Here is a 26,843-nt window from a genome sequence, read left to right on the forward strand (position 1 = left end):
AGCTCTTCAAAGGTGAATTCTGTCCCGATCCATCCTGCATAGTTAAACGCTGACACGTGTTTATACAACTCGCGGCGTCTCGGTGCGGCACCAGCACGCGCGATCGTTACTGCGCGCGCATTGGCTGGCGGAGAAGGGCGCACGTGGGTGAGGGTAAACAACACGCCAGCGCGCCCCCGGTGCGTGTCCGGTCATCGGAACCTCGGTAAAGCCTCGCGGACTTTACTGCAGCACAGACACGGCGGAACAATGTTGCACGGAAAGCTGGTACGGTAAGACGATTGAATGCTAGATATGGGTTATTAGTGTCCAATCTCCGGCGTCTAATCACACTGTGCGGTTTAGGACAATGTCCGTGGCGTTGTGCAGCGTTCACTAAGTGTTCTGTGCGCTTGGATGCGGTTTAGGACGAAGCCCTGATCATAAGCGCTGTAATAGAGTACTGATTTCAGTCACTGTTTTTGCCTCACTGTTTAATAGGACATCACGCATCTGATGTAGCTCTGACGATCAGACCTGAGATCTGACTTTTGCACTGTGAGAGTCAGCAGAGATTTCGCAAGACGCTTCACAAACAAGATTTCCCCACATTTAAAAACAAACAAACAACTTACTATAAGTGATAATTATATAGTTTATAACCACACATCACAATGCTGGTCTTTAAAAAAAAAAAAAAAAAAAAAAAAAAATTTAATTAATTTATTTATTTTAAAAAGAAGATTCTTGTAGCAATATTTAGCATTTTTATAATAAGGGCTCGGTTCAGAAATATTCCAATAGACGCAACAAATCATCTCTGAACAAAAACCTTTTAAATTAGAAAAGGGAAAATGTTTGTGTGCATTCTTTATTTTTTTACTATAGCTGTTATAGTAGGCCTATACTTTATATCCTTATAGCACGATCTTGGTCATGATATAAGTAGTAAAATAAATAAAAAAATAAAAAAATAAATAAATAAATACAGTAGGCCTATTTAATCTTCTTTTTTTAAAAATTTTCAGTTGCAATATTTGCATTTTTATAATAAGGGATGACGAAAATATTACGGTAGCTGTTGTATAAACTACAACAAATCATCCTTGTAGTAAGCCACAAAGATTTAGAAACAAAAAAAAAACAGATGCTGTTAAAATTATCATAAAAAAAGGAAAATAACTAAAAATAAAATAAAAGAAAATGCATGCAGGTTTTTCTTCTTCTTCTGTATTTAAATCTCTAATTTCCCCAGCTGTTTACTTCTAGGAATTCAGTTTAATCTCAAGCAGTTTACACCATCATCTTTTCATTTTTGCTTATTGATTTCCTCCTGGTTTTTGCGTCTAATATTTCCTTCCCGGTTAATTACGTCTGAGTAGACGTAACCCTTTATTTGGTGATTTTCAGCAGTTCAAAGAGTAAAAATGAATAATATCACACAAGGTACCAGTATATCTATCGACAGTACGGTGAGATGTATAAATTAAGTTCTTCCGTGTAGTAAATCTAAAACTGCAGTTCAGTAAAACACTTTCCATAGTACCAGGATGTTTTTTGTTTATTTTTGCGCCCATCAGCTGTGCAAGTTGGGATAAGCGCAAGCATGTACTGTATAATGCTGTTTAAATGTAAGTAGGTGAGTAAATATGGCTACGATTAGCTACCATGATGTCCTATCTGATCACGCTTGTACTAATATTAAAACATATAAAAAATATTATAACATAAACTTACTATAAGAGGGCATGGTGGCTTAGTGGTTAGCGCATTTGCCTTGCACCTTTGCGGTTTGGGGTTCTGCTTCCGCACTGTGTGCATGGAGTTTGCATGTTCTCCCCACGCTTTTGGGGTTTCCTCCAGGTACTCTAGTTTCCTCCCCCAGTTCAAGGACATGCTTGCAGGTTGACTGGCATTGCCCTGAGTCCTGGGGTGGGCTCAGGCTCCCTGTGACCCTGTCTGGGATAAGTGGTACAGAAAATGGATGGATTGATGGAAGCTTTTACATTTTATGGCATTTGGAAGATGCCCTTATCCGGAGTGACTTATATTAATCTCATACATATATCTGAGCAGTTGATGGTTGAGGGCCTTGCTCAGGGGCCCAACAGTGACAGCTTGGCAGTGCTGGGATTTCAACTCTTCTGATCAGTGGTCCAACATCTTAACCATGGAGCTACCACTGCCCCAGTGGTGCTTAATTATATATTCAGTACTTACATATTCACTGCGCAGCAGTAATGTGGCTGTCGCAGTCCGTCAGTGACCCGAGTTCGATCCTCAGTGTGGGTGAGAGCTCGGAGTCTGATTGTATTCACTGTATTGAAAATACACGATCAAATCGCCTTGGAGGTACGAAATCAGACAGTCTTAATGTAACTCACGTCGATCACGTGGAACCAATTTGTATTAAGTCAATTCACTCAGCTTTTTCTTTCCTTTTCTTTCAGTGTATGCTTATTTGACTCCACTTTTGGATTAGCGCTGTTTGTTTGGACATTGAAACCTGACCGAGTGTTTGACCTTTTACCCGTTTCTCTGCTACGATTTTTGGATTGTGCTCCATAAAACTCAGCATACAGATCGTCAGGCCATGACACGGAGAATCAATTTCATTCCGTAGCAGCAGCATTTTCCATCCCGGATTCATGGTCTGATCTGCATGGGAGCGTAAATCAGCCAGGCTTCCATATCGCACCCAAAGCTGTTATTTCCGTACGAGTGAACTTTAGAGGCCTCAGATCAGACTTGGACGTCTATTCAGATTTTTAAACGATAAATCTGAGCCAAAGTCTGTCCGTTTGACGGACATCTTGGCGACACTCCTGGCCCGTTCTATTCAGTCATACAAAACCAGGTTCTTATTTACTTTAATGGAGAGAAACACATTTTAACATAAATAGATGGACAAGATGACCTTTAAACACTGATTTGAATCGGCCAGCAGTTGTGTAAATAATCTGTGGTCTTTGGCTTAAATCACCCAAACTTTTCTGTGTTGTTTCAGCCGCTGTGCATGCATAACTAACGGAGCAAAGCGTCCTGGAACTCTACCTACATTACTATAAGAATCTGATAGGGTCAGGTGTTTTTCTAATAATCTCATAACCAGAAATGTTCGTTTTTTTTTTTTTTACTAAGGTGCAGCATTTACATAATACATCCATCACGCTGCCTCATTCGTACTGTACTGTAAGCAGTTTTCTTTCTCGACACACACCGTCTGTCTGAGCCCAGCAATTTCACACTGTTGCCAGATAAATATTTTTTTACCCAGTATGATATGTACAGCGTATACAGGTGCATCTCAAAACTTTATTCGAATATTTCGAGATACTGGATTTTTGATTTCCATGAGCCGGAAGCCGTAATCATCGAGATTAAAACGAAACAAAACAAAAAAAGGCTTGAAATATTTCGCTTTATGTGTAATGAATGTTAGAATATATGAAAGTCACGCTTTTTTTACTTAAATTACGGGAAAAAATGAACTTTTCCCACGATTTTCGCTTTTTTTTTTTGAGATGCACCTCTACAGCGGGTATTGCATGACGTCTTGTTTTCAGTAGCCCTAGACGCACATGAACTTAACATCAGGTCATGTCACATGGCAAGTTTGATAACAATGCGTAAAAGTGTGTTTTTTTTGTTGAGACATGCCCTCACATCCTCTCTCAGATTAGTTTGTGCAATATGCAACGAAATGTCCCGGATATCAAAAATCCAACACCATAGTGTTGTTAGTCCCATGATGCTTTGATCCAAATTCTGTGATGACCGTTTCGGTTAAAACATGGCCGACTTCCTGTTTGGGAAAATCACAAATTCATTACATCAAGAACACTTGGCACTTTTCAGTGAATCAGTAGACAGCAGAATCATGATTTGATGTTGAGTGGGTCAAAAGTTATGAGTGGTTTTAATAATTAAAAAAAAAAAAATAAAATTTAGTGCCTCTAGAGGTGAATTTAAATAAAACGTCTTGGAATCCCTTTTGTCCAGGTCTTCTCACTCATATACGAAGTTTGTTCTGAATAAATCTCATTAGCTATGTTTCCAGTCAAGTTGCGAATTTAACTTATGTAAACATTTTGACTATCGGGAAAAAAACATTCGCCAATAAAGCAGCGTTTCCATCCCATGTGTCCAAGAGAACAAAATCGTCACTTCCGGCGAAACTGCTGCATCTCGCTCTCCATCAGTTTTACTTTTCTGAGGTACCAATCACATGATTTGTTGAGGCAAAGTCACATGACTTTTTTTTTTTTTTTTTATTCGCATCGAGGAATTTATTCGGTAAATGTGTTTCCATCGTAGTTTATGCGCATATCTTCTTATCGAATTTAAAAAATGATCCTTTTTGTTTTGTTTCGTTTTTGATGTGCATGATGGAAACATAGCTACTGTTGCTGAGACATGTTCTGAAAAATCCAAGAGTCGAGTTTGGTTTGGATTGGTCTTCGGATGTCGTGATTCAAATTGGGTGATGATTGGATAAAGTTTGTAGTCGATGATGTGACAATTTTTCTGGGGGAAAAAATCATGGCAGAAAGTTCATTATGGCAGATATTAACATCATGGTATACTCCGAACTTGGCATGACCTAGAGGATCTGAGGAAAGTAAAATCACGCCTCTACTGAGTTGTGTTGCAGAGTTATTATTGCATGTGTAGTACTGTATGGGCAAATTTGCCATGTTGCTGGTGCTAGAGCACGTGAGGGGTGTACAATAAAATTGCTGTCCTCTATCACTATGCCGGATTTCATTAAAAAACAAACAAACATATGAAGCGTTCTATGCGCTACCGTAGACTCTCATGTCAAAATATACTACTACTACTACTAATAATAATAAGAAGAAGAACAAGAAGAAGTAAAAGAAAACATATAATTTACAATTACACATACAGTTAAGTGCCTACACACCTTCAGTGCTTGGCCCCCTAAATATTTATGTATAGGTATCTCAGGGCAGTATTACAACCTGGCCTGAAAGCTTCCCTTTATTTGAGATTTATTGAAGTCTTTTGCCATATATTGATGATGTGGTAAACTATGACATGCTTCATGATTAGTGAGGGGGCAGTGAGGGACTCGAGGGGCAGCCTGACCACTGTGAACCTTACTCGAGATCTGTTAGCGGTATCCAAGTATAGTCTTATTTGTCTTCAGATATCTCCAACACCCGCTGAACTTCATTAACCTCATTAACGGAAAAGACGAATCGTGTGTGTGTGTGTGTGTGTGTGTGTGTGTGTGTGTGTGTGTGTGTGTGAGGAAATAACCAGAGTGAAGCACCTCTGATCAAGATAGTTCACTGTTATTCACTGTGTGCTTGTCTGTTTGTTTAATGAACGTATGAATGTTTTCACTTAGTTACAGGTTGGATTAGATTAGATTAGATTAGATGAGATTAGATTATGCTCGATTTACTAAAGAACAGTTTTATGTTTTTAAACTATGCTGAACTGTCAGTTTATTGCTTAATAAGTTGGGAAAAATGATTTTTTTTTTTTTTTTTTTTTTTTTTTTTTTTTTTTTTTTTTGCCAGAAGGTTTATCAGGACATCTAGTTAAGACTAAAGGTTTATATTACACCATGCCCATGGTCAATACGGCCAGTTATGAATTTGGGTGTCCATTATTTTCTTATATTTAGATATATAAATATGTGATCACGGTTACAAATTCAAGGGAATGAGGGTGAGGGTCACATTTGATTTGATTTGACACTAATGTGAGAAGTGTTTGATTAAAAGCAATAGCATAGCAAGATAACACCCTATGAGATGTAACCGTAATTACAGTCCAACAATGGCAGCCTTTTGGTACTGCTGTTTCCCAGCCATTCGGTTTAAAGAGATTCTCGACTAGGTTTTTCACCTCATCGTCGATAGGTTTATATCCTGATGATGCTGCAGATATACATGGAGTCTGAGAGAAGATAACTGTGATTTTTCCTTGTGGGAATGAAGGATGGCCTTTCGCTATATATCCAGCGTACCCGGCTGCCCTGTAACGTCCTGTGTTGTAGCAATAGCAGTTTCTGGCTTCGAGTGTTCTCTTTCCCACTTTCACGGTTAAGTAAATATCGTCGGGGCGTAGAAACTCTTTGTGACCGCTTTGCGTCGTGGTGTTCTCACTGAAAGTCTGTCATACAGTCGCACTCTGAGGTGAACTGATTCCTCGAAGATCCTTTACAGGATCGTTTATTGCTAATGATGTGTAAATAGGACAAGAGTAAAGAGGGCTTAAATTGCAGCACTAGTAAGATACAGATAAGATAAGAGCAAAACTTTAGTGATCGCACACCAAATAAGAAAGAATACACATTAAATAGGAATTGATTAAAAGAAAAAAAAAAAAAAAACGTGTGTGTGTGTATATGTATATTATATATATATAAGTAAGTAAAAATAACAATAATGGTAATATGTACACTATGAACACCTCAATGTATGTACAGATGAATACAAATGAGTATATACAGGTGAGTAGCACCTCGTTTATATACAGATGGTGATAAAAGGATTATTGCACAGTTAACAGTACAGGTTGTGTAAGTGAATAAATGTTCATATTGCAGAATGATTGTGAATATAGTAAACTGCAGCTTACACTGTGTGTGTGTGTGTGTGTGTGTGTGTGTGTGTGTGTGTGTGTGTGTGTTTGTACGTACATTGATGTCTGCTACTCTCTCCAGGTTGTTTGTGTATTCCTGCTAGTGCTTGGCCCCCGTGTGTGTGTGGGCTACGTATTCCAGGCTGCTCAGCCAACAGAAGAAAAGGAGGAGATTCCTGTACACCCTAAAAGTGAGACTTGCAGAGCTGTACACCTTTCCTTCCATGATATTTATGAGAGAAAGTCAATAATGTTTAACCCTATTCTAACATCTCTCTGTGTGTGTGTGTGTGTGTGTGTCAGTATCTATATGGGAAAGCACAGCTGGGTCTTGTAAAGGGCGGTGCTTTGAGCTGGTAGAGGCGGAGCCTCCCGGGTGCAGGTGTGATAATCTGTGTAAAACGTACTATAGCTGCTGCGCAGACTTTGATAAGCAGTGCCTCAAAACCGGTGAGTACAAACATAAATATTCTCACGAACTTAAAGACGTGCACAAAAAACAACTTGGGTGCAGAATCTTTATGGTGACATGCATAATGTAATGTGTGTGTGTGTGTGTGTGTGTGTGTGTGTGTGTGTGTGTGTGTGTGCGTGTGTGTGTGTGGCTAGCTGGAGGTTTTGAGTGTACTGCGGAGCGGTGTGGAGAGAGCCGAAATGAGGACTATGCATGTCAGTGTTCAGAGGACTGTTTGGAGAAAGGAGACTGCTGCACCAACTATAATGCTCTCTGCAAAGGTCAGACAAAAGACACACACACACACACACTTGGGAAAGAGGCAATTTCAATTGGCCGACTTATTCAAGACTTTAAATTGTTCCTTATGGTAGAGATATATGAGAATTAGATGAGAGCTAGATTAAGACACACACACTGTCACGAGCTACATGTCTAAATACATTCTAGAACATTGTGTGTGTGTGTGTGTGTGTGTGTGTGTGTGTGTGTGGTTTACAGGTGGGAGTCAGTGGCTGGACGGAGACTGTGAGGAGATTAATACCCCTGTATGTCCTGCAGGGTGAGTGGCAGAATTTTCCCGATGTCAAAAAACCTTGTTGTCCTTGATTTACTAAACGTTTGTGGTTGTAAAAACAACAACGCAAACCGGATAACGCCCATAAAAACAGTGCAACAGGATTGCACCTTTTACATGTACGAGCTGTGTGTTTTGTGCGTTTTGTTTAATTAACCGTGTGTTCAGTTTGAAGCATTTCTATCTAAAGCTTTCGAAATACACAATGGCGTCGACGTACGTCAGTAGACTACGTTTGAACCCGCGGTGAGGTTTACTTCGGATTGAAATTCACTTTGGGATCTGATATGGTGTACAAGAATGTGGAAGTCTGTTGGGTTCATATTAGATATTGCAAATGCTCATCCAGTGCCAAGAGCGTTTCGTCAGGGAATCTCATTCACGTATATCTTTATGAACAGAACTGACTGGTGTACAAACAACCAAACATGGAACAACAAGCACGATGACATGGTTTCTGATGACAGAAAGGTGTGAGAGCTGTGAAGAAAAACCCCATAACAACAGGGCAGGCGTGAAGGTATCACAATCCACAGTTTGAAGACGACGTCAAGTGGAGAAATTTAAAGGCCATACCACAAGATACAAAGCACTCATGGGCAGTAAGAATCGAAAAGCCAGATTGGAATTCGCAAGGAAATACGGAGATGAGCCGCATAAGTTCTGGAACGAAGATGAACCTCAGAGGCCAAAGTGTGGAGAAGGAAAGGATCTGTTCATGATGCAAAACGTATAAGCTCGTCTGTGAAGCATGGTGGAGGTAGTGTCATGGCTTGGGCTTGCATGATAATGAGTCTTTATTGATCATATGTAGATCTGGAGCAGAGAGGGTTAAGGGTCTTGCTCAAGGGCTCAACAGTGGCAGCTTGGTAGTTCTGGAGCTTTAACCCCTGACCTTCTGATCAGTAACCCAGACCATCAACCACCAATCCACCACTGCTCCACATGGATGCTTCTGGAACAGTCTCACTAATCGTTACTGATGATGGTAGCAGCAGAATGCATTCAGAGGTCTACAGAAACAACTTGTCTTCCAATTTACTGAGAAATGCATCCAATCTAATTGGGAGGAACTTCATCATGCAGCAAGACAACGATCCTAAACACAGCGCCAACTCGACAAAGGATTTCTTTGGGGGTGGGGGGAGTGGAAGGTTTTAGACAAAAACAGTACTAGATTTGGCCTTGCGGTTCCAATGCTTTCAGTGGGGAATGTAAATGATATCATTTCTAACACAATACCAACGCAGTAAACGGTCAGTTCTCTGACTCGTAACTGTCGTGTTTTCTCTGTGCAGATTTGTGCGTCCTCCTCTCTTCATCATCTCTCTGGACGGATTCCGCGCCTCCTACATTAAGAAAGGAAAATCTGTCATTCCCAACATCCATAAACTGAGTATGAACCATCTTCAGACATCCGAGTCAGGAATGAAGAATTCGGAAGAACATAACTGTTAGATGTTTTTCTTGAAGTGGTTTTAGCGGGAACGGCCGCAATCCAACATACACCACACTTCGATGTTAAATGTCTTGTACTTTCGTACCTCCTTTCTCCTGAAATGTTCTGCCCGGACGACAGAAAATTCAGATTTACAGTGTGTGTAAATACAAGACTTAATTCATGAGCTTGCACCGACAGTTACGCGAGGAAAGTTCCTAGTATTCAGACTCGGGTTAAAGTTTTCAGATTATTCCTGTGAATAGTTTAATGACCTGTGAATAGTTTAAAGCAATGAGGATACCAGATTTGGTTGAGTAGACGTGTCTTAGAGATTTTTCCCGATACTGTCTTTAAACACAGAACGAATCAGAGGCTAGAAAATGCGGACCGAAGAAGCACAGGTTAAAGGATAAGCTGACCTAGCACTCCCAGATTACAGCTTGTTTGAATTTAATCCGTGATAAATGAATTCCACAAGATGAGCAGCGTCTTCATTTAATACGCTGTGGATTTGAATTTAGTCATAGTATCCTATTTAATACCGACCTCAAACGGCATTCCTTAGATTCGTAATGTATTTACATTATTATAGTATTTAATTCCTTAGTTACATCGGAGATCTGAATACTGCTGTGACTCTGAATATGACGCTGTATGATAATCAGACATCCCAATATCATGTGTTTCTTTCAGTACGTTGAGGAACTTCTGGTTGGAGAAGCATTACACAACATATACGTTACAAGTCTGATTTTCTAATATTTTTAACTGTTAGAATATGTATTAAAACAGTAGGAGTATGATTTTCTCTCATTTTTCACATGAATACATTTCTGTAGTCAATAACTGCTGTAATTCCTTCCATGTAAATACAATTATGAGTTCATCGGCAACATTAATGTTGGCTCGATAGTGAAGGATTTTAAATCATCTGCATATTTTTAACCTTGTCATTTTTCATTCGTCACATTTATGCGAATGTTTTCACGCTCGGTTTATCTGATGCTTTCGGCTTTTCGATAGGAACGTGTGGGACACGCTCTCCTCATATGAGACCAGTGTACCCTTCGAAGACGTTTCCCAACCTCTACACACTCGCCACGGTAAACGCTCACGTTGAACCTGTTTTAATTATTTTTTTTCCTCCCTTAAAGATTCTCATAAACATATCCGTAAAAGATTGCGTATTGAGGTTTGGGTGTGTCTCGGTGCAGGGGCTGTACCCGGAGTCTCACGGCATTGTGTGTAACTCCATGTACGACCCAGTGTTTGACGCGAACTTCAATCTGCGTGGGCGAGAGAAGCTCAATCCTCGCTGGTGGGGTGGGCAACCCGTGAGTTCGGTCTCCTCCTCCTTGATCAATATATAGATAATCATCAGAGCTGAAATGTGCCTACTGGTTTAGAGCATAAGTTTGACTGAATATTATGAGTGGATTAAAATAGTACAGCACAGAGGACATTTTTTATATGTATTCGAATAGTGATCACAGCTTCTGTGTTTATTTATTGTTTTCTGGATTCATTCCCCCGACAGATCTGGATAACGGCAGAGAAGCAGGGGGTGAAAGCAGCTACGTTCTTCTGGCCATGGTGAGCAAATCGACGTGCAGTATGACCAGTATATTGGTATATTATATAACTATACTGGGGTTTATAATCTCTGAGAAATAAGATTTTCCTAAAGGGTCCTTTGGATGGTTAACGCGTCTGCCTCATCAATGCGATTTTACGTGGAGCCTTATGTAAAAGTACCACATACACACGCCGTCCATTTTATTAGGAACACCTTTACACCTGCGTCATGTGGCAGTGCATAATATCACGCCGATACAGGTCAAGATCTTCAGTTAATGTTCACATGAAACATCAGAATGGGGGGGAAAATGTCTGATCTCAGTGACTTTAACCGTGGCAATGATGTTGGTGCCCGATGGGCTGGTTTGAGTATTTCGGAAACTGCTGATCCTCTGGGATTTTCACGCACGACAGTCTGTATAGGTTAGATAGACAAACGAAAATGTTGTGTGGGTGACGGTTCTGTGGGCGGAAACACTTTGTTCATGAAAGAGACCAGAGGAAAATGGTCAGAGGTGCCAGGAAGGATATAGAAACTCAAATAATCACCGTGGTGAGCAGAAAAGCATCTCGGAACGCACAGAAGATCAAACGTTGAGGTGGTTGAGCTACAACAGCAGAAGACCGCATTAGGTTCCAGTCCTGTCAGACGAGAACAGGACTCTGAGGCTATCGTGGGCGACGCTGGACAGCTGAAGATTAGATAAACAAATCAATCACCTGGTCATTTTCCAGTCTTCAACTGTGGCATGAATTTATTTTAGTCATTTATTTATTTGTGTGTGCTACATCGGTGATACTGGCATTGTATAATCATAACGCAGTGGCTAACTAAGCCTTCGCTGAGGGTCAAAGGTTAGAGCAAACATGGCTGTATAAGTACTGATCGTGCTGCAAAGTACACACTTTTTTTTTTCTCGTTTCTGTACACTGATCTTTGATCTGTCATGTCAGAGTTTGAGACGGATTTGATAACTGTCATCGAATCATGTGTCTTTGGGGACTTTGTTGCTGATGAAAGGATGGACAGTGTGTTAGAGAAGTGTGTTTGCTTTGCTGTGTTCTTTCTGTTTTGAGTCAGTCGGGTGTAGAGAGAAGCGTGAGCCGCACGAACATGATCCAACAAGCACATGGCATGTCTGTCTCCTCCAGGCATCTACACGAACAAAGATCTCCCTCTCTTATTCTCTCACACACACACACACACACTCTCTCTCTCTCTCTCTCTCACACACACACACACACACACAGGCTATTCATCCTTGTCTGCTGAACTGATTTACCCCTTTATCCGACTTGAGTTTCATAAACTAACAAAAGGCCATGTTTATTTTCAAGGAGTTTAGGGGTCCTCTCTCTCTCACTCTCTCTCACTCTCTCACTCTCTGTCTCTCTCTCTGTCACTCACTCACACTCTCTCTCTCTCTCTCTCCCTCTCCCTCTCCCTCTCACTCACTCACACTCTCACTCGCGCTCTCTCTCTCTCTCTCTTTCTCTCGAGTTTAGGGGTCCTCTTTCTCTCTCTCTCTCTCTCTCTTTCGCTCTCTCTTTCTCTCTCTCGCTCTCTCTCTCTCACACTTTCTCTCTCTCTCTCTCTATCGCGCTCTATTTTTTTCTCTCTCTCCCTCTCTTTCTTTCTCTCTCTCTCACTTTCTCTTGCTCTCTCTCTCTTTCTCTCAAGTTTAGGGGTCCTCTCTCTTCCTCTCGATTTTATGGGTCCTCTCTGTTTCTTTCTCTCTCTCTTGCTCTCTTTTCTCTCTCTTTCTCTCTCTCTCTCACACACACACACACACACACACACACACACACACACATATATATATATATTCTGAAAGATTCTGAGAGTACATGTCATCATCAAGTTTGTTGTAACAGTGCCGAAGTCAGACCGCATTCGATTCACCAACCCTCTTCCTTCAGATCTAACTTCCTGCAGGTTGCATCTCCAACCGAAATCGAACACAGCTCAAGAACCTCTCATAGCGCTGATTAGATGGTCTTGTGGGCACGATTATGGTTGGAGCTAAAGTCTTCAGGAAGGTAGATCTCCAGGAACAGGGTTGGTGTCCACTTGTCTAAAGCATAAGCATTAGATTAACAAAAAGAACTCAAAGGTTAAACCTGAACAAATATGTGGATACCAAGAAGTGCACTAGACAGTAGGGCGAGTACTGTAATGGCCATTACGGACTGTTGAGTGCTCAGATGTGTGTGATGTCAGCGTCTGCCGGTCGACACAGAGAAGCCTTTGTTTTATTTTCAAGGTCGAATAAATCCTCTCTGTGTGCAGGGTGATTCCACTGGAGAGAAGGATCCTGACCATGCTAAGTTGGCTCCACCTGCCTGATGATGAAAGGTCAGCCATCTGCTTTCATACGTACTTGACCACATTAGAAGAGTTCACTGAACACTGAAATTAGTGTTGCACATGGATGATAAAGCCTGTGTGTTGTTCTCAGGCCGTATGTGTATGCGGTCCACTCGGAGCAGCCTGATGCGTTCGGCCACAGACTGGGGCCACTCAGCAACGAGGTAAGATCAGCACAGTTATTTCACAAACTGCACAAATCACATGATCTGAAGCATGGAACTACACTGTTACATGAAATCATGTTACCGTACATATATTACATTCATGAGACCTTTAACTAGAGAACTAGATTTTAAAAACAAACAATATTACAGTAATGTGGCTAATTTAACACTCTAAAATGAAATATATATATATATATATATATATATATATATATATATATAAATAAAATATACACACACACACGCACACACAGAAAATGTGCTTGGTTTACATACGTGTTCCTGTGTGTGTGTGTGTGTGTGTGTGTGTGTGTGTGTGTGTGTACTGGATAGCTGGATAACCCGCTAAGAGAAATTGATAACATCATCGGTCAATTGATGAACGGTCTGAAACAGATGAACCTGCACCGCTGTGTAAATGTCATCATAGTGGGCGATCATGGTACTACACACACCTATACACACTTATACCCACCTATATACACTTATATACACCGATACACACTTATACACACCTATATACACTTATACCCACCTATATACACTTATATACACCGATACACACTTATACACACCTATATACACTTATACACCTATACACACTTATACACACCTATACACACCTATATACACTTATACCCACCTATATACACTTATACATACTGATACACACCTATATACACTTATACACCTGTACACACCTATATACACTTATACACCTATACACACCTATACACACTTATACACCTATACACACCTATATACACTTATACACCTATACACACCTATATACACTTATACACCTATACACACCTATGTACACTTATACACCTATACACACCTATATACACTTATACACATCTACACACACTTACATACATACCTGTACACACTGATACACACCTATATACACACCTATATACAATTATACACACTTATACACACCTATATACAATTATACACATCTTCACACACTTATATACACCTATAAACACTTATACACACCTGCTAATACAATGCCTATACACTGGTTCAGCTTCATAATTATATGTGTGTGTGTGTGTGTGTGTGTGTGTGTGTGTGTGTGTGTGTGTGAGAAGGAATGGAGGAGGCCCACTGTGATCGTACAGAGTATCTCAGCTCATACGGACTAAACGTTAATGAGTTCACACTCATCCCGGGATCATCTGGGAGACTGCGTCCCAAAAACCAGAGCGTGCCATGTGAGGGACACTACACACACACACACACACACATATATATATATATATATATATATATATATATATATATATATATATATATATATATATATATATATATATATATATAAAATCTCCTACTTACCAAGCCATTTATTTTCTTTTTCAGACGACCCAAAGGAACTTGCAGCCAATTTAACCGTAAGTGTAGAACGTTTTAGATCTCATTCTGTGTTAAGTCATGTTTTTGATCGCCCCATTGCATCTCGCTGTGTGTGTTTGTGTGTTCTGTCTTGCAGTGTAAGATGCCTAATCAGCACTTTAAGACCTATCTGAAGCAGCACCTGCCCAAACGGCTGCACTACGCCAACAACCGCAGGATCGAGGACGTGCACCTGCTCATGGAGAGGAAGTGGCTCGTAGCCATGTATGTACTGGGGATCTCTGTGTGTGTGTGTGTGTGTGTGTGTATTAATGTGTGTGACAACCACATTCTGCACATCTATATAAGTATGTAAGACAGTGTGAAGATGTGGTTGATGTTAAAGGTGCTGTAATGTGTTGCAGGAACCGGTTACCTGGCAGCTGTGGCTACTTTGGCGATCACGGCTTCGATAACAAAATCAGCAGCATGCAGGTGAGTGTGTTCAGTTCGACACAAATGTCATGCCCTAATAAACCACTTCTCGAGCTGATTGTCCTCCTTTTCCTCTTCACAGACCATCTTTCTGGGATACGGGCCGAGCTTCAAGTTCAGGACGGAAGTTCCTCCGTTTGAGAATATTGAGCTTTACAACGTCATGTGTGGTGAGATTCAATATCCGTCACGTCTGTGACTTTTTCTAGACCACTTTCCCAGTGTTCATACAAGCCAGTGGCAAGTCGCTGGTGTTCTTTGTGTGTGTAGAGAGGGCTACCGTTGTTTTCATGTTCGTTCTTCTTTTTTTTTTTTTTAGCTTCTACTGCAAACTACACAAACGAAATAATTCACTCACCAGACGCACCAACGAGCTCTGCTACTTCTTTACAAGCTTTATTTTGCTTCGTGATGTCTCTATATACATTTAGATATGACACGATAAGACGAAACCACAGTTGTATGTTATTCTAAACCGGTAATACGAACTAAATGCAGGTAGGTACTAAAGTTGTGAGTGGGGAACTGAAGAAACGTCAGACCACAAGAACCGTTGGATTGGTCAGATGGATCGTTCGAGCCAGTCCTTTTGATGTGTCAGATCTAATTTGCATAGAATGGTGATCTACTTAAGAGTGTGAACGTTAAAAAAACATTCAAATACTGTTTGTGTGTGTAGACCTCCTGGGCTTGACTCCTGCACCTAATAATGGCACACGCGGCAGTCTGAACTCCGTGCTTAAAGACCCTCCTTACAAGCCCATACAGCCGGAGGAAGTGACATCACCAGCACCTCTAGAGCCTGCTGAAACTTCACTACCCTACAACCTGGGCTGCAGCTGTGATGATGAGGTCTCACACACACACACACACACACACACACACATGCAGATCTCATTTATTCATTTATAATACTATCGAGCATGTGGGGCTTAGTAGACCTTTATCCACGTTCCAGTTATTCTTGTCTGAGACACCAGTATTATGACGATAAAGCGCACAGTAAAGCACAGTTTCAGTCATTGCTCTTACAGAGGGTTCAGAGGTTCAGGTGTCATGTGGAGATAGTTCTGAGCAATAATAAATAATGAACACACGCTCAGTGACGAGGTCTAGGAGTTGCAGTGGAATTGAGGCATGCCTCAGGGTTCAGTCCTAAGCTGCCTTTTATAATAATAATAATAAGAAGAAGAAGGTGGTGTGTGTGTGTGTGTGTGTGTGTGTGTGTGTGTGTGTGAGAACAGTGCTGTTTGGACCTGTGGCTCAGCACGATATCATCTTGTAAATAAATGTAACTGTCTACGGTCATTAAGAAGGAATCCGACTTTTACTGTTCTGAAAGTACTCGTGTGCCTCGGAGCATTTCAGCTAGCTTCATGCGATAATTAAAAATCATTCTGGACGCTATATTTTGGATTTTTACTCAGTCAGTTTAGTCAGTTTCCACCCACTGGCAGTTTTACTCCATCACACTGTAGCTACTAAATAGGGAACATGAAAGCTAGCATGCGGTTCCTCTGAGCCACGTGAAGCCAGTGCATGGTTTTGAACTGCTGCATCACAGGGCAACTTAGAGCTGTGTGCTGGCTGCCCTCTTCCACATGAGATCACAGATGCCCACAATCGGTTCGTGTCGGTCTGATTGCACCACTTGGACTCTTTTTGTGTTATGTTAAATATGTTGATTTTCCTAAACTGCAGTTTAAACTGGTATAAGTGAGGGATAATCCACAGCTAGGTGTGCATTACATGGTTTTAATGCACAACGTGGAGGCAAAGAACCACCTGACACGAAGCGGAGTACGTTAAAACCGTGTAATGCACAGCTAGCCGCGGATTATCCCGCTTATACCATGGTCACTTGACAGCGTTGACAAGTTAAAGCTGTCGTTGATGTTTGCAGCACATAATTTGACTGAAAGTATCAAATTAGTGTCAGTTAATGGGGCAGTGGTGGCTTAGCGGTTAAGGCTTTCAGTTACTGATCAGAAGGTCGTGGCTGCCACTGTTGGGCCCTTGAGCAAGGCCCTTAACCCTCTCTGCTCCAGGGGCGCTGTATCGTGGCTGACCCTGCGCTCTGACCCGAACTCCCTAGCATGCTGGGATATTCGAAGAAGATAATTTCACTGTGCTGTAACGTATATGTGACCACTAAAGACGTTATTTTTGTTAGTTATTTCATATATGGGTCTTTAGAGCTAGAATTCTGCCCGCTCTAAATCATACACTGAGATAAAGTAGTGCGATAAGATTACATTTATTGAATGAATTATAATCAGTTATTATATTCGAGAGAGAAAGAGAGAGTTACCTGCGTCTGTGCCGCGTCTCTACTAATAACGAAGCCGCGAGTTACGTGGAACCGTATGTTACTACGGTCACACTTGTTTATAGGCGGCGCATTCGTTTAGAAAGGTGATTAGACTGACTGGAACTCCCTGTGCATTATACGGTTTGAATGCACACCTTCCAGCCAATCAGAATCGAGCATTCAGACTAGAGTTGCAACAACTAATCGATAAAATCGATAATAATCGATTATGAAAATCGTCATCGAATCTCATCGTGGATTAGTTGGTCTGCGCGGCACGGGGGAGATTTAATCATTACGTTACATGGGTTAAGAAAACACGCTTCGGAGAGTAAATACTAAACTTGTGTCCCAATTGAAGTACTGTACACTTACACTGTGCACTGTACTATACACTATGTACTTACACTATGCACTATACACTACGTACTCTACCGTGTAGTGTGTGGATTTTAGAAAGGTAATATCGTCTCAAATGGAACGCTAGCGGGTTTTTACTAACCGGAAGTATAAGCCGCTTCCTAGTCGACGACGCATGACGTCACACGCACGTAATGCGACACCGCTAGCTTTAGCCTCAGAGTCACCGACGCTGACGTTCTTCAGTTTACTGTTTCTGTCAGCGTTACCTTTTATTCCCAACGTGACCTCAGTCCTCATCAGACGGAGGCGTAATCGTCACGTGACCGAGGAAGAACGTGTGCGACCTCTAAGGCAGGGGTAAATTTTATATTAAACACCGCCGAGAAGATTTATAAACTTTATAAAGCGGCGTTTGTGTAGCACGGAAGCCTGACAGTGATGCGGGCGCGAGCTGCTTAAAAGGTTTAATTTAATTTAAGTTTATTGTCTTTATGTGGTGTATATTTGCGCGCTTGCAGTGTAACTTCTGTTCTTTATTATAACGGGAGTGATGCGTTAGTAACGAGGCCGCGTTGCTCCTCACGCGCGATGCAGAGGCGGTGATACAGAGTGTAGCGCGAGTAAGATCTGTAATGTCTAATTAAAACACTACGATCAAAAGTAAAATATGTCTAAAGGCAGCGAGTAACAGAAACCACAAGGTGCAGTGAAAGAGTTTTTATTATTCATTTAGGACTGGAGTTTAAGTACTTATGCATTATTTTTGTATGGATTCACAAAAAGTACTGAATTAAACTACAGTCCTAAATTAATAATATATATTCTTGTGTGTTAATATATAATATATATTCTTTCTCCAAACGGTTGACAAACAATTCTTCGAATTTCAAAACACCCAGCCAAAGGGCTAATTCTTCCACCATCTCCACCATCATCGGATCACTGGAGGACGTTTGTACGCCGCTGCTCACATACGCACTGCTAACACTGGAACGTTTTTCTCTGTCGATCTCCCACAGAATATGATCGAAGAGAGCACTGATGGATTGCTCGCAGAAGGAGCTGCTTCGTTAAACAGTTAAGCCCTCTATCGTACCGAACAAGACGCAGACTTAATTCGTTACTGATGTGTGAGGAATTCTTTCACAGCAGTCATTTCGTAAAACCACACGCAAGACTCATTGCCGAGTGTGTGTTGTAGATGTCACCCACCTGCCGTTCGGCCGGCCCGCCGTTTTGTTCCAGACTTCGTACTCTTTACTGCAGCACTCGGACTACGTCGGCGCATACAGCTACGAGCTGCGCATGCCTCTGTGGACAGCATTCACCATCACACCACAGGTACAAATCACACCTGCAGTACAAGCCTACACTCTTGCACACGCTCTATACCATGTGACATGAAAACGCATTTTTCGTTCTTATTTTCTTCATTTTTTTGAAGAAGGGTACGCAAACTTTTGCACAGAACTGTATTCGTTATGTACGTATACTGCTTTCACGGTCGAGGCTTCGTCCACATATCATGTCAGAGTATTTTTCTCACCACTGTGTCTTCTGGCTTGCTCAATCAAGACAGTGTGTGAGGCTGCAGTATAATAAATAATGATTTAGTATCTACAGTATGATAGTTGTTCAAATTTGGTGTTTATATAATGAATTAAAGCTGTAATGTGAGTGTATGGTCGGTGCTGACCTCATCATACTGTTCCCTGTATGCACAATATTGTGTGTGAGTGTGTATGTTCTGTTTATCTCTGCAGATAGAGAGCACTGCATCACCTCTTCCAGGCTCAGAGTGTGTAAGAGCGGACGTCCGAATTCCTCCCAAACACACACCCACCTGCGACTCCAACAACCAGGAGAACAAGATCATCCGTGGATTCCTGTACCCGCCTGGTTAGTGTCTTTTTCTCTCTCGCTCTCTCTTACACACACACACACACACACACACACATGCTTAAAGGTCATTAGATATCTAAGCCCAGAGGAAAGAGACTAGGCATCTGAACAAAGGAAACAATGTATTCAATGACTGAACTATAGATGACCGTGGTTCTCGTTTGTCGTTTCTCCACAGGTTTGTCCATCACTCCTGAATCCAGATATGATGCTTCACTGATCACCAACACAGTGCCCATTTACCCTGCCTTTAAGAGTGAGCATAGCTTTCAATGTGTAAATCCACCAGTTGCGCTCCAGTTTAATATATTGTGACAGATAGGATACAGTGAGCAATTTTACACCTTGAAAGTAAGATTGTAACGATACACCCCGATCAATGATTCGATTCACGGAATATTTTGAACAAAATCTGAATGAAGAAATATTCTGACTGAAAAGACTTTTTTTTTTTTTTTTTTTTTTCCATTTTTGAATCATGAACTATGCAAAACAATGTGCTATTTTTGTCTGTATAAAACTAAGTACATAAAAAAATGGCTATGAATAGAGGTTTAATATTGTAAACAAAATGTACAACAGGCGCAACGTATCTTAATATACTTAATATAATATATTTGTGAAACATGAGCTCCATAGCAGAAATAGAGCTCCAAAGTAGGCTAAAATGAAAGCTACTGAAGAGGTCTTATTAACCATTATAACATAGTTGTGTAACTGTATAATGTGTTACGCTCCGGTCGTTGCGATCCGGAGCTATCGGGCTATCAGACTTCACAAGTGCAGGTCTTGCAGGCTCGCCATGAAAGAATGTGATCATGTCACCAGAGAGCTCGGTCTGTATATAGTTTAACTCTGTGTGCAGATTGGCACCTCTGGTGTTCAAACAGTGCAACTGCATTACATGCATAATTAATTGAATTCTTACACCCCTACTAGAAAGTGTAGGTTGATGTAATGGCTGCTCAGGGTATCTGATATTCGTTTGTTATTAGTGATCGAAATAATATCTTGATTGGTAGTCATCTTGACGGCAGGTGGAAATAACAGATGGAGGAAAAAGGACAGGAATATAAACCCGTTTTTTTTCTTTCCCGATTTACAAACAGTCGCCGTTTTGAACACTTTGATTCCACCGTGTTACTCTTGGGAAATGCGCTGGACATCATTTCAATAATGTCAACAGAAGCATGGAGCAGAGTAACAGATCAAGCGTAATAGACATCCTCCTCACTCTGGTGTGTGTGTGTGTGTGTGTGTGTGTGCAGGAATATGGAACTACCTGCAGATGACAGTATTGAAGCGCTATAGTGAAGAGAGGAACAGCATTAATGTTGTGACCGGACCCATATTTGACTATGACTTTGATGGACTCAGAGACACGGTGGAGAAAATCAAAGAGTAGGAAACATACACACACACACACACACACACACCTGTGGATGATAAAACAGTAATCATTAAACAATTTATTAATTTAACAATGTGTTAACCATTCTTATGTTCGTTCACACACATAAATATACGTGTGTGTGTGTGTGTGCGCGCGTGTGTGTGTGTGCTGTAGACATGCAGGTGACTCTGCCCCGGTCCCTACTCATTTCTACGTGATAATAACGAGCTGTGAGGAAGAGAACACAACAGTGGAGGAGTGCGATGGAGCCATTTCACCGGTGTCCTTCATCCTCCATCATCGGCCAGATAACTCAGAAAGCTGCAATGTCAGTCTCACAAACACACACACACACACACACACACACACACACACACACACACACACACACACACACACACACACACACATCTCTATCTCTTTATCTGTAGTCATCCTTCCAGGAGTGATACTTCAGATATGTCATAGTTAGATAAAAATAAAACTTTTAGATTTTGGTTATTGGAGTTAACGTTATGCTTATGGTCAAGGGTACGATGTTAAGAAACATTAAGCTAGTATTGTAATACAAAGCATCTCATTAGCAATTTTTTTAACAACGGCTTTGTTGAATCGTCCGTTCTGATTGGTCAGAAGGTGTCGTTTCATTTTCTATGACAGTAGTAGGTTTATATTTTATATATGAACTTATTCTAATGCTTGAGCATGTCTATAGTAGCAACTTACACGGGGAATTTTATACCGGAGTCTTGTTATAAATCGATTAAATAATGTGTGTAATCATTGATGCGGTGTAGTTTTCTGTAAGGAGATGTTTATTGGATACTCAGTGCTGGGAAAGGGCCATAAAAACTTTATGTAATACACAACGTTTCCAGAGAAACAGTCTCAGCCCTGAACTGCCTTGCTTGCACATAAAAGTCACTACTTTTCTACGGAAACTGTTTCCATGGAAACTTTGTGTGCTACGGTTCATGAAGCATAATTCTCAGAGCGTTGTGAGAGCTGTGAAAAAAACCCACCCCAAAAACAGCAGACAGTGGCCTCGCCAATAACCTCCACAGGGTAGAGGTGAAAGTATCACGATCCACCATTCGAAGACTTCGAGTGCAGAAATATACCACAAGATGCAAACCACTCATCAGCAGTAAGAATCGGAAAGCCAGATCCGCAAAGAAACACAGAGATGAGATGAACCAGTTCTGGCACCAAGATTAACCTCTGCCAAAGTGATGAAAAGGTCAAACTGTGGAGAAAGAAATAATCTACTCATGATCTAGAACATTGAAGCTCATCTGTGAAAGAAGGTGGAGGTACAGTAGTGTCAAGGCTTGGGCTTGCATGACTGCTTCTGGAACGGGCTCACTATCTCACATCTTTACTGATGATGCAACTCGTGATGGTTCCAGCAGAATGAATTCAGAAGTTTAGAGGCACATTTTGTCTGCCAGTTTACAGAGAAATGCATCCAAATGAATTGGGAGGCACTTCATCATGCAGAAAAACAGTGATCCAAAACGCACTGCCAACTCAACAAAGGACTCCATCAGGGGGAAAACTGGAAGATTTTAGATTGGCCAAGACAATCACCCACATCTAACCTCCTGAAGAGGCTACTGAAGGGAGAATCCAAGCCCACCCCCACACCGGAACAAACGGCAACTGAAAGAGGCTGCGGTAAAAGCCTGGAAAAGCATCCCAAAAGAAGAAACCAATAATTTGGTGATCTCACTGAGTCGCAATTGATTGATTGATTGCACTCACAATCTCATGGGGATGGGGTGAAGACTTTCGTGTATGTGAACAATATTCCAATTTGACTCAAGAGGGTTAATAATATATTCACCACAAGGCAGACATTTAAAGGTACAATCAGCGAGAGCAGAAATTAAAGGTAGAATCAGCAGATCAAGAGCAGAAATTTAGGGTAGAATCAGCAAGAGCAGATGTTCTCTGACCAGATGTTATTTGAAGCTGGGAAGCATGTGAGAAGAATTCTCTAAAAATAATTGACCAGACTTTATTGAACAACTGTAACCAGCTGTCGGGTCAGCAGGCCTCTTGTGTGGAACAGAATAACGGTGCCTTACAAGCCTCAGTTACCACAACAATAACGTTAACCTCATAAGCAAAACCAAATCGTTTTGATTTTCTGTAAATAAAAAGGTTGTAAAATGTTGGCAGGTTTTAAACTTTTTATCCCACAGGACCGGCGCTACTATCAGCCGTTTACAGACATCCTTTATGACTACCTTCACATTAAAAGTCTCTGTTTAGAAGAATATTTGTTCTGGAGAAGCTGCCACTTGTGCCACTGTGATGAGAGGTGGGAGAAGAACAAACAGTTTAATGGGCAACGCCATGAAGTATGATTATTAACACATAAATAATATACATGATCTCAATGCGCAGTCGTGTATCTGCCAAAATTGTCCCCAAAATCAACATTTTAATTTGAACACTTTTAGGCCTTGAAACAACTTATAATAATGTATTTGTGTAATATTACTTTGAAACTGAAGCAGTTCAGTGTTTTTACTCCAATTAGAGCACAGTTCTTAACTAGAGAAATGATGAAAAATGCTCGCTAAAATCCTTCTACTCATTTAGAAGTGCCATACGAGCATCAGCGTGGTCAATGCCTTTTGAATAAATTCAAGTAAATAATAAATAAATAAATAAATGCATTTTAGTGCCAAAAGTCAAGTTTCTGGTGATAATCAGAGCAGCAGGTAGTGTTTTCACGGATGCACAGAGATGGTCAGGTTATGACTCCAGACCCCTGCAGTGTCAGTCGCACTGGTTGATGCTGAAGATGAAGACGGATCAGGGTCTGAATCAGGAGAGTTTGCGTCTCTATCAGTTTCGGTTTCGGTTTCAACATCGCCTGAACTTTCACTGCTGTCACTATCTAGAATCCTCGCTCTCGTCTGTGTGACTGTGTATGTTTTCTTTTTTCTTCACTGTTTTAGATGTACCTGTGTTCACTGTAGGTGTAACTTTAGCTGGAACACGATTAGCTTTTCGCTTTGGCATTTTTAGTACACTTCTACTGTTACACCAATATTCACGCTCGGATCTTCATCGTAATGCCGGCGTAATAACGTAATCACGTCGTGACTTCATGACGTCATCAACCTTCCGGGTTAAAAAATAATAATTAAATAAGTAAGGAATCATAGCAGAGTAATGCCGGTACACCGGCCTTACGGGGATAACGTTTACACTGTAAAGCCGCTATATCGGCCTTACGGGTATTTGGCATAGACGACCAAGCCGGTATATCGTCCTTATGGGAATAGATCAAAGACGGGCAAGCCGGTTTTTCGGCCATACGGGGTAAGAGGGTTAAAGGCCAGATGTTTACTTTTATACAGCTGTGACTAAGCTGAAGTATAAGTAGATTTTAGACAACAAAATCTAATTATAGGTGAGTCAGCCAGGAGCTGCATGACATACATGGATCCGTTTATATATTGAATGATTGGTGAGCCAGCCAGGAGGTGTATAATGATTGGTGCTTTTGCAGTTATTATTGGTACACGTGTGTTGAGAGATTTGTGGGTGCAGGATTGAAGCAAGGATTGAAGCAAGCACTGAAACAAGTGAACAAATGAAATCACACCTGAACTTTGGTCTGATCATAGAGCCATGGACTGAATATGTATCTCAATAAGGACTGTGTATGGACGCGGTTTAAATCTGATCTGAGTTTACTACCATTTTCTCACGTAATGGCTGCTTCAGAATCTCAGTGGAGATATGTTTCAATAATAACTACTGAGCTAAAATTCTGCCATCATTCTAGGAAAACTCCATGTCTGACCTCTGACCTCTGCTGCGCTTTGCTTCTCAGAGTTCGGACGAGCCGTCTCGCTGGGTGGAGGAGATCCTGCGCACTCACACGGCTCGCGTACGTGACGTGGAACTGCTCACCGGACTCGATTTCTACCGCTCTGTCGCGCTGCCCTACACAAACACACTCACGCTGAAAACCTATCTGCACACTTTCGAGGAAAATGTCTAACACCTGGCGGAGCAACATCACTAAACACCACATCACCTCTCTTCCTGGAGCCACTGATGATTAGGTGTATAGTTTTTATACAGTTTCTCATATTTATTGTTCATTTCAAACAAAATATTGATGGTACAATGTTTCAAACAGTTCAACTTTAGACTCACTAAATATATCTGTTTAGAGCGTGAAACACATTGCGTTATTGTGAGTATCTTTGTGTGTGTGTGTGTGCGTGTGTGTTGTAAGTTAACAGTTTGTTAGCATGTGTTTGCTAGCATGTGGAGAGGATTTATGTGGCGCTCAGTGCTCCAGTTTACTGTGATAATAATGTTACCACATAGTAACATTCCCCTACAGATAACCCCCAGCAAGGCATGTACCATAGTCCTTTTCATCATAGTTTACAATGTTACTACAATAATGTATTTGCGAAATTTTAATGTTTACGTATTCTTAAAATATCACTACCGCCATCTGCTGGTTGTGGGGTGACTCACAATTGCAAAGTAAAAAAAAAAAAAAAAAAAAAAAAAGACAACCTTCCCCCTTTTCCACCAGCTGACCCCACCCTCTTTGTTGAAACTGTGTATGCCTTGTGAGAGGAAGCTAATTTCAGGCCAGAGAAATGTAAACAGACATATTAAAAAAAGAAGACGCTACTGATATCCACCGCACAACATTACATTATATTATAAATAATATTGCGAATCAATATTTCTAACATACAATCTTTGAGATTATATGATTACTTTAGGTATAAATATATGTTTTTTTCACTTAATCTGCTCATTCCAAATGGCTCCTTTAACTGAAGAGGAAGCTCTGCAGGATTGCAGTCAGAACTTTATAGCTCTTTAGCTTGGGTTTACACTACAAGTTTGTATACACTGATCAGCCATAACATTAAAAGCACTGACAGGTTAATTGAATAACATTGATTATCTCATTACAATGGCACCTGGCAGGGGGTGGGATATATTTATTAGGCAGCAAGTGAACAGCGAGTTCTCAAAGTTGATGTGTTGGAAGCAGGAAAAATGGGCAACCGTAAGTATCTGAGAAACTTTGACAAAGGACAAATTGTGATGGTTAGAAGACTGGGTCAGAGCATCTCCAAAACGGCAGGTCTTGTGGAGATGGCATGGCACTTGGATGCTCTATGGGAAGAAGGCGAGCCGGCGGAGGCAGTGTGACGCACTGGGCAATGTTCTGCTGGGAAACCTTGGGTCCTGGCTTTCATGTGGATGTTACTTTTGATGCATACCTCCTACCTAAACATTGTTGCAGACCAAGCACATCCCATCATGGCAATGATATTCCCTAGTAGCAGTGGCCTCTTTCAGCAGGATAATGCGCACTGCCACACTGCAAAAATTGTTCAGGAACGGTTTGAGGAACATGACAAAGAGTTCACTTGGCATCAAATTCCCCAGATCCCAAATCCAATCGAGCGTGTGTTGGATGTTCTGGACAAACAAGTCTGATCCATGGAGGCCCACCTCGCAACTTACAGGACTTAAAGGATCTTGGTGCCAGATGCCACAGCACACCTTCGGAGGACTTGTGGAGTCTATGCCTTGATGGTTCAGAGGCAGGTGGTGTTAATGTTATGGCTGATCAGTGTAAACAGTATCTTCTGTAGGACCTGTAAATGCTAACGATCGAGGTACAATAGGGTTTGAAGAAAGCTTTTATTGTGAAATATGCACATATAGTACAGAGAAATCCATATCCCAGCTTGTTAGGACGTTAGGGTCAGTATACAGGGTCTCTGCATCCCTGGAGCAGAGTGTGTTTAGGGCTTTACTGAAGGGTCTGACAATGGCAGT

General features: G+C 41.1%; 1 protein-coding gene across 1 annotated transcript; it reads left to right on the forward strand.

Annotated features, from left to right (window-relative positions):
* Positions 1-111: 111 nt before the first annotated feature.
* LOC108274607 (ectonucleotide pyrophosphatase/phosphodiesterase family member 2) lies at positions 112-25,552 on the forward strand. The gene is made up of 25 exons (XM_017484822.3): positions 112-267; positions 6,683-6,791; positions 6,904-7,050; positions 7,210-7,335; positions 7,556-7,616; positions 8,930-9,027; positions 10,096-10,175; positions 10,287-10,406; positions 10,610-10,665; positions 12,941-13,006; positions 13,110-13,182; positions 13,519-13,627; positions 14,286-14,408; positions 14,557-14,588; positions 14,687-14,814; positions 14,955-15,024; positions 15,107-15,194; positions 15,704-15,876; positions 18,718-18,775; positions 18,900-19,039; positions 19,462-19,597; positions 19,779-19,856; positions 20,869-21,001; positions 21,168-21,321; positions 24,850-25,552. The coding sequence occupies exons 1-25, from the start codon at positions 250-252 to the stop codon at positions 25,018-25,020; spliced, it is 2,547 nt and encodes an 848-aa protein (XP_017340311.1). The 5' UTR covers positions 112-249; the 3' UTR covers positions 25,021-25,552.
* The last annotated feature ends 1,291 nt before the right edge of the window (positions 25,553-26,843 follow it).

The sequence above is a fragment of the Ictalurus punctatus genome, chromosome 14, assembly GCF_001660625.3.
Source record: "Ictalurus punctatus breed USDA103 chromosome 14, Coco_2.0, whole genome shotgun sequence".
Classification (NCBI taxonomy): Eukaryota; Metazoa; Chordata; class Actinopteri; order Siluriformes; family Ictaluridae; genus Ictalurus; species Ictalurus punctatus.

Coding starts and splice junctions, on each gene's coding strand:
- LOC108274607 (XM_017484822.3), top strand. Junction 19,040..19,461: donor CATTCACCATCACACCACAG/GTACAAATCACA, acceptor TTATCTCTGCAG/ATAGAGAGCACTGCATCACC. Junction 19,857..20,868: donor CATTTACCCTGCCTTTAAGA/GTGAGCATAGCT, acceptor GTGTGTGTGCAG/GAATATGGAACTACCTGCAG.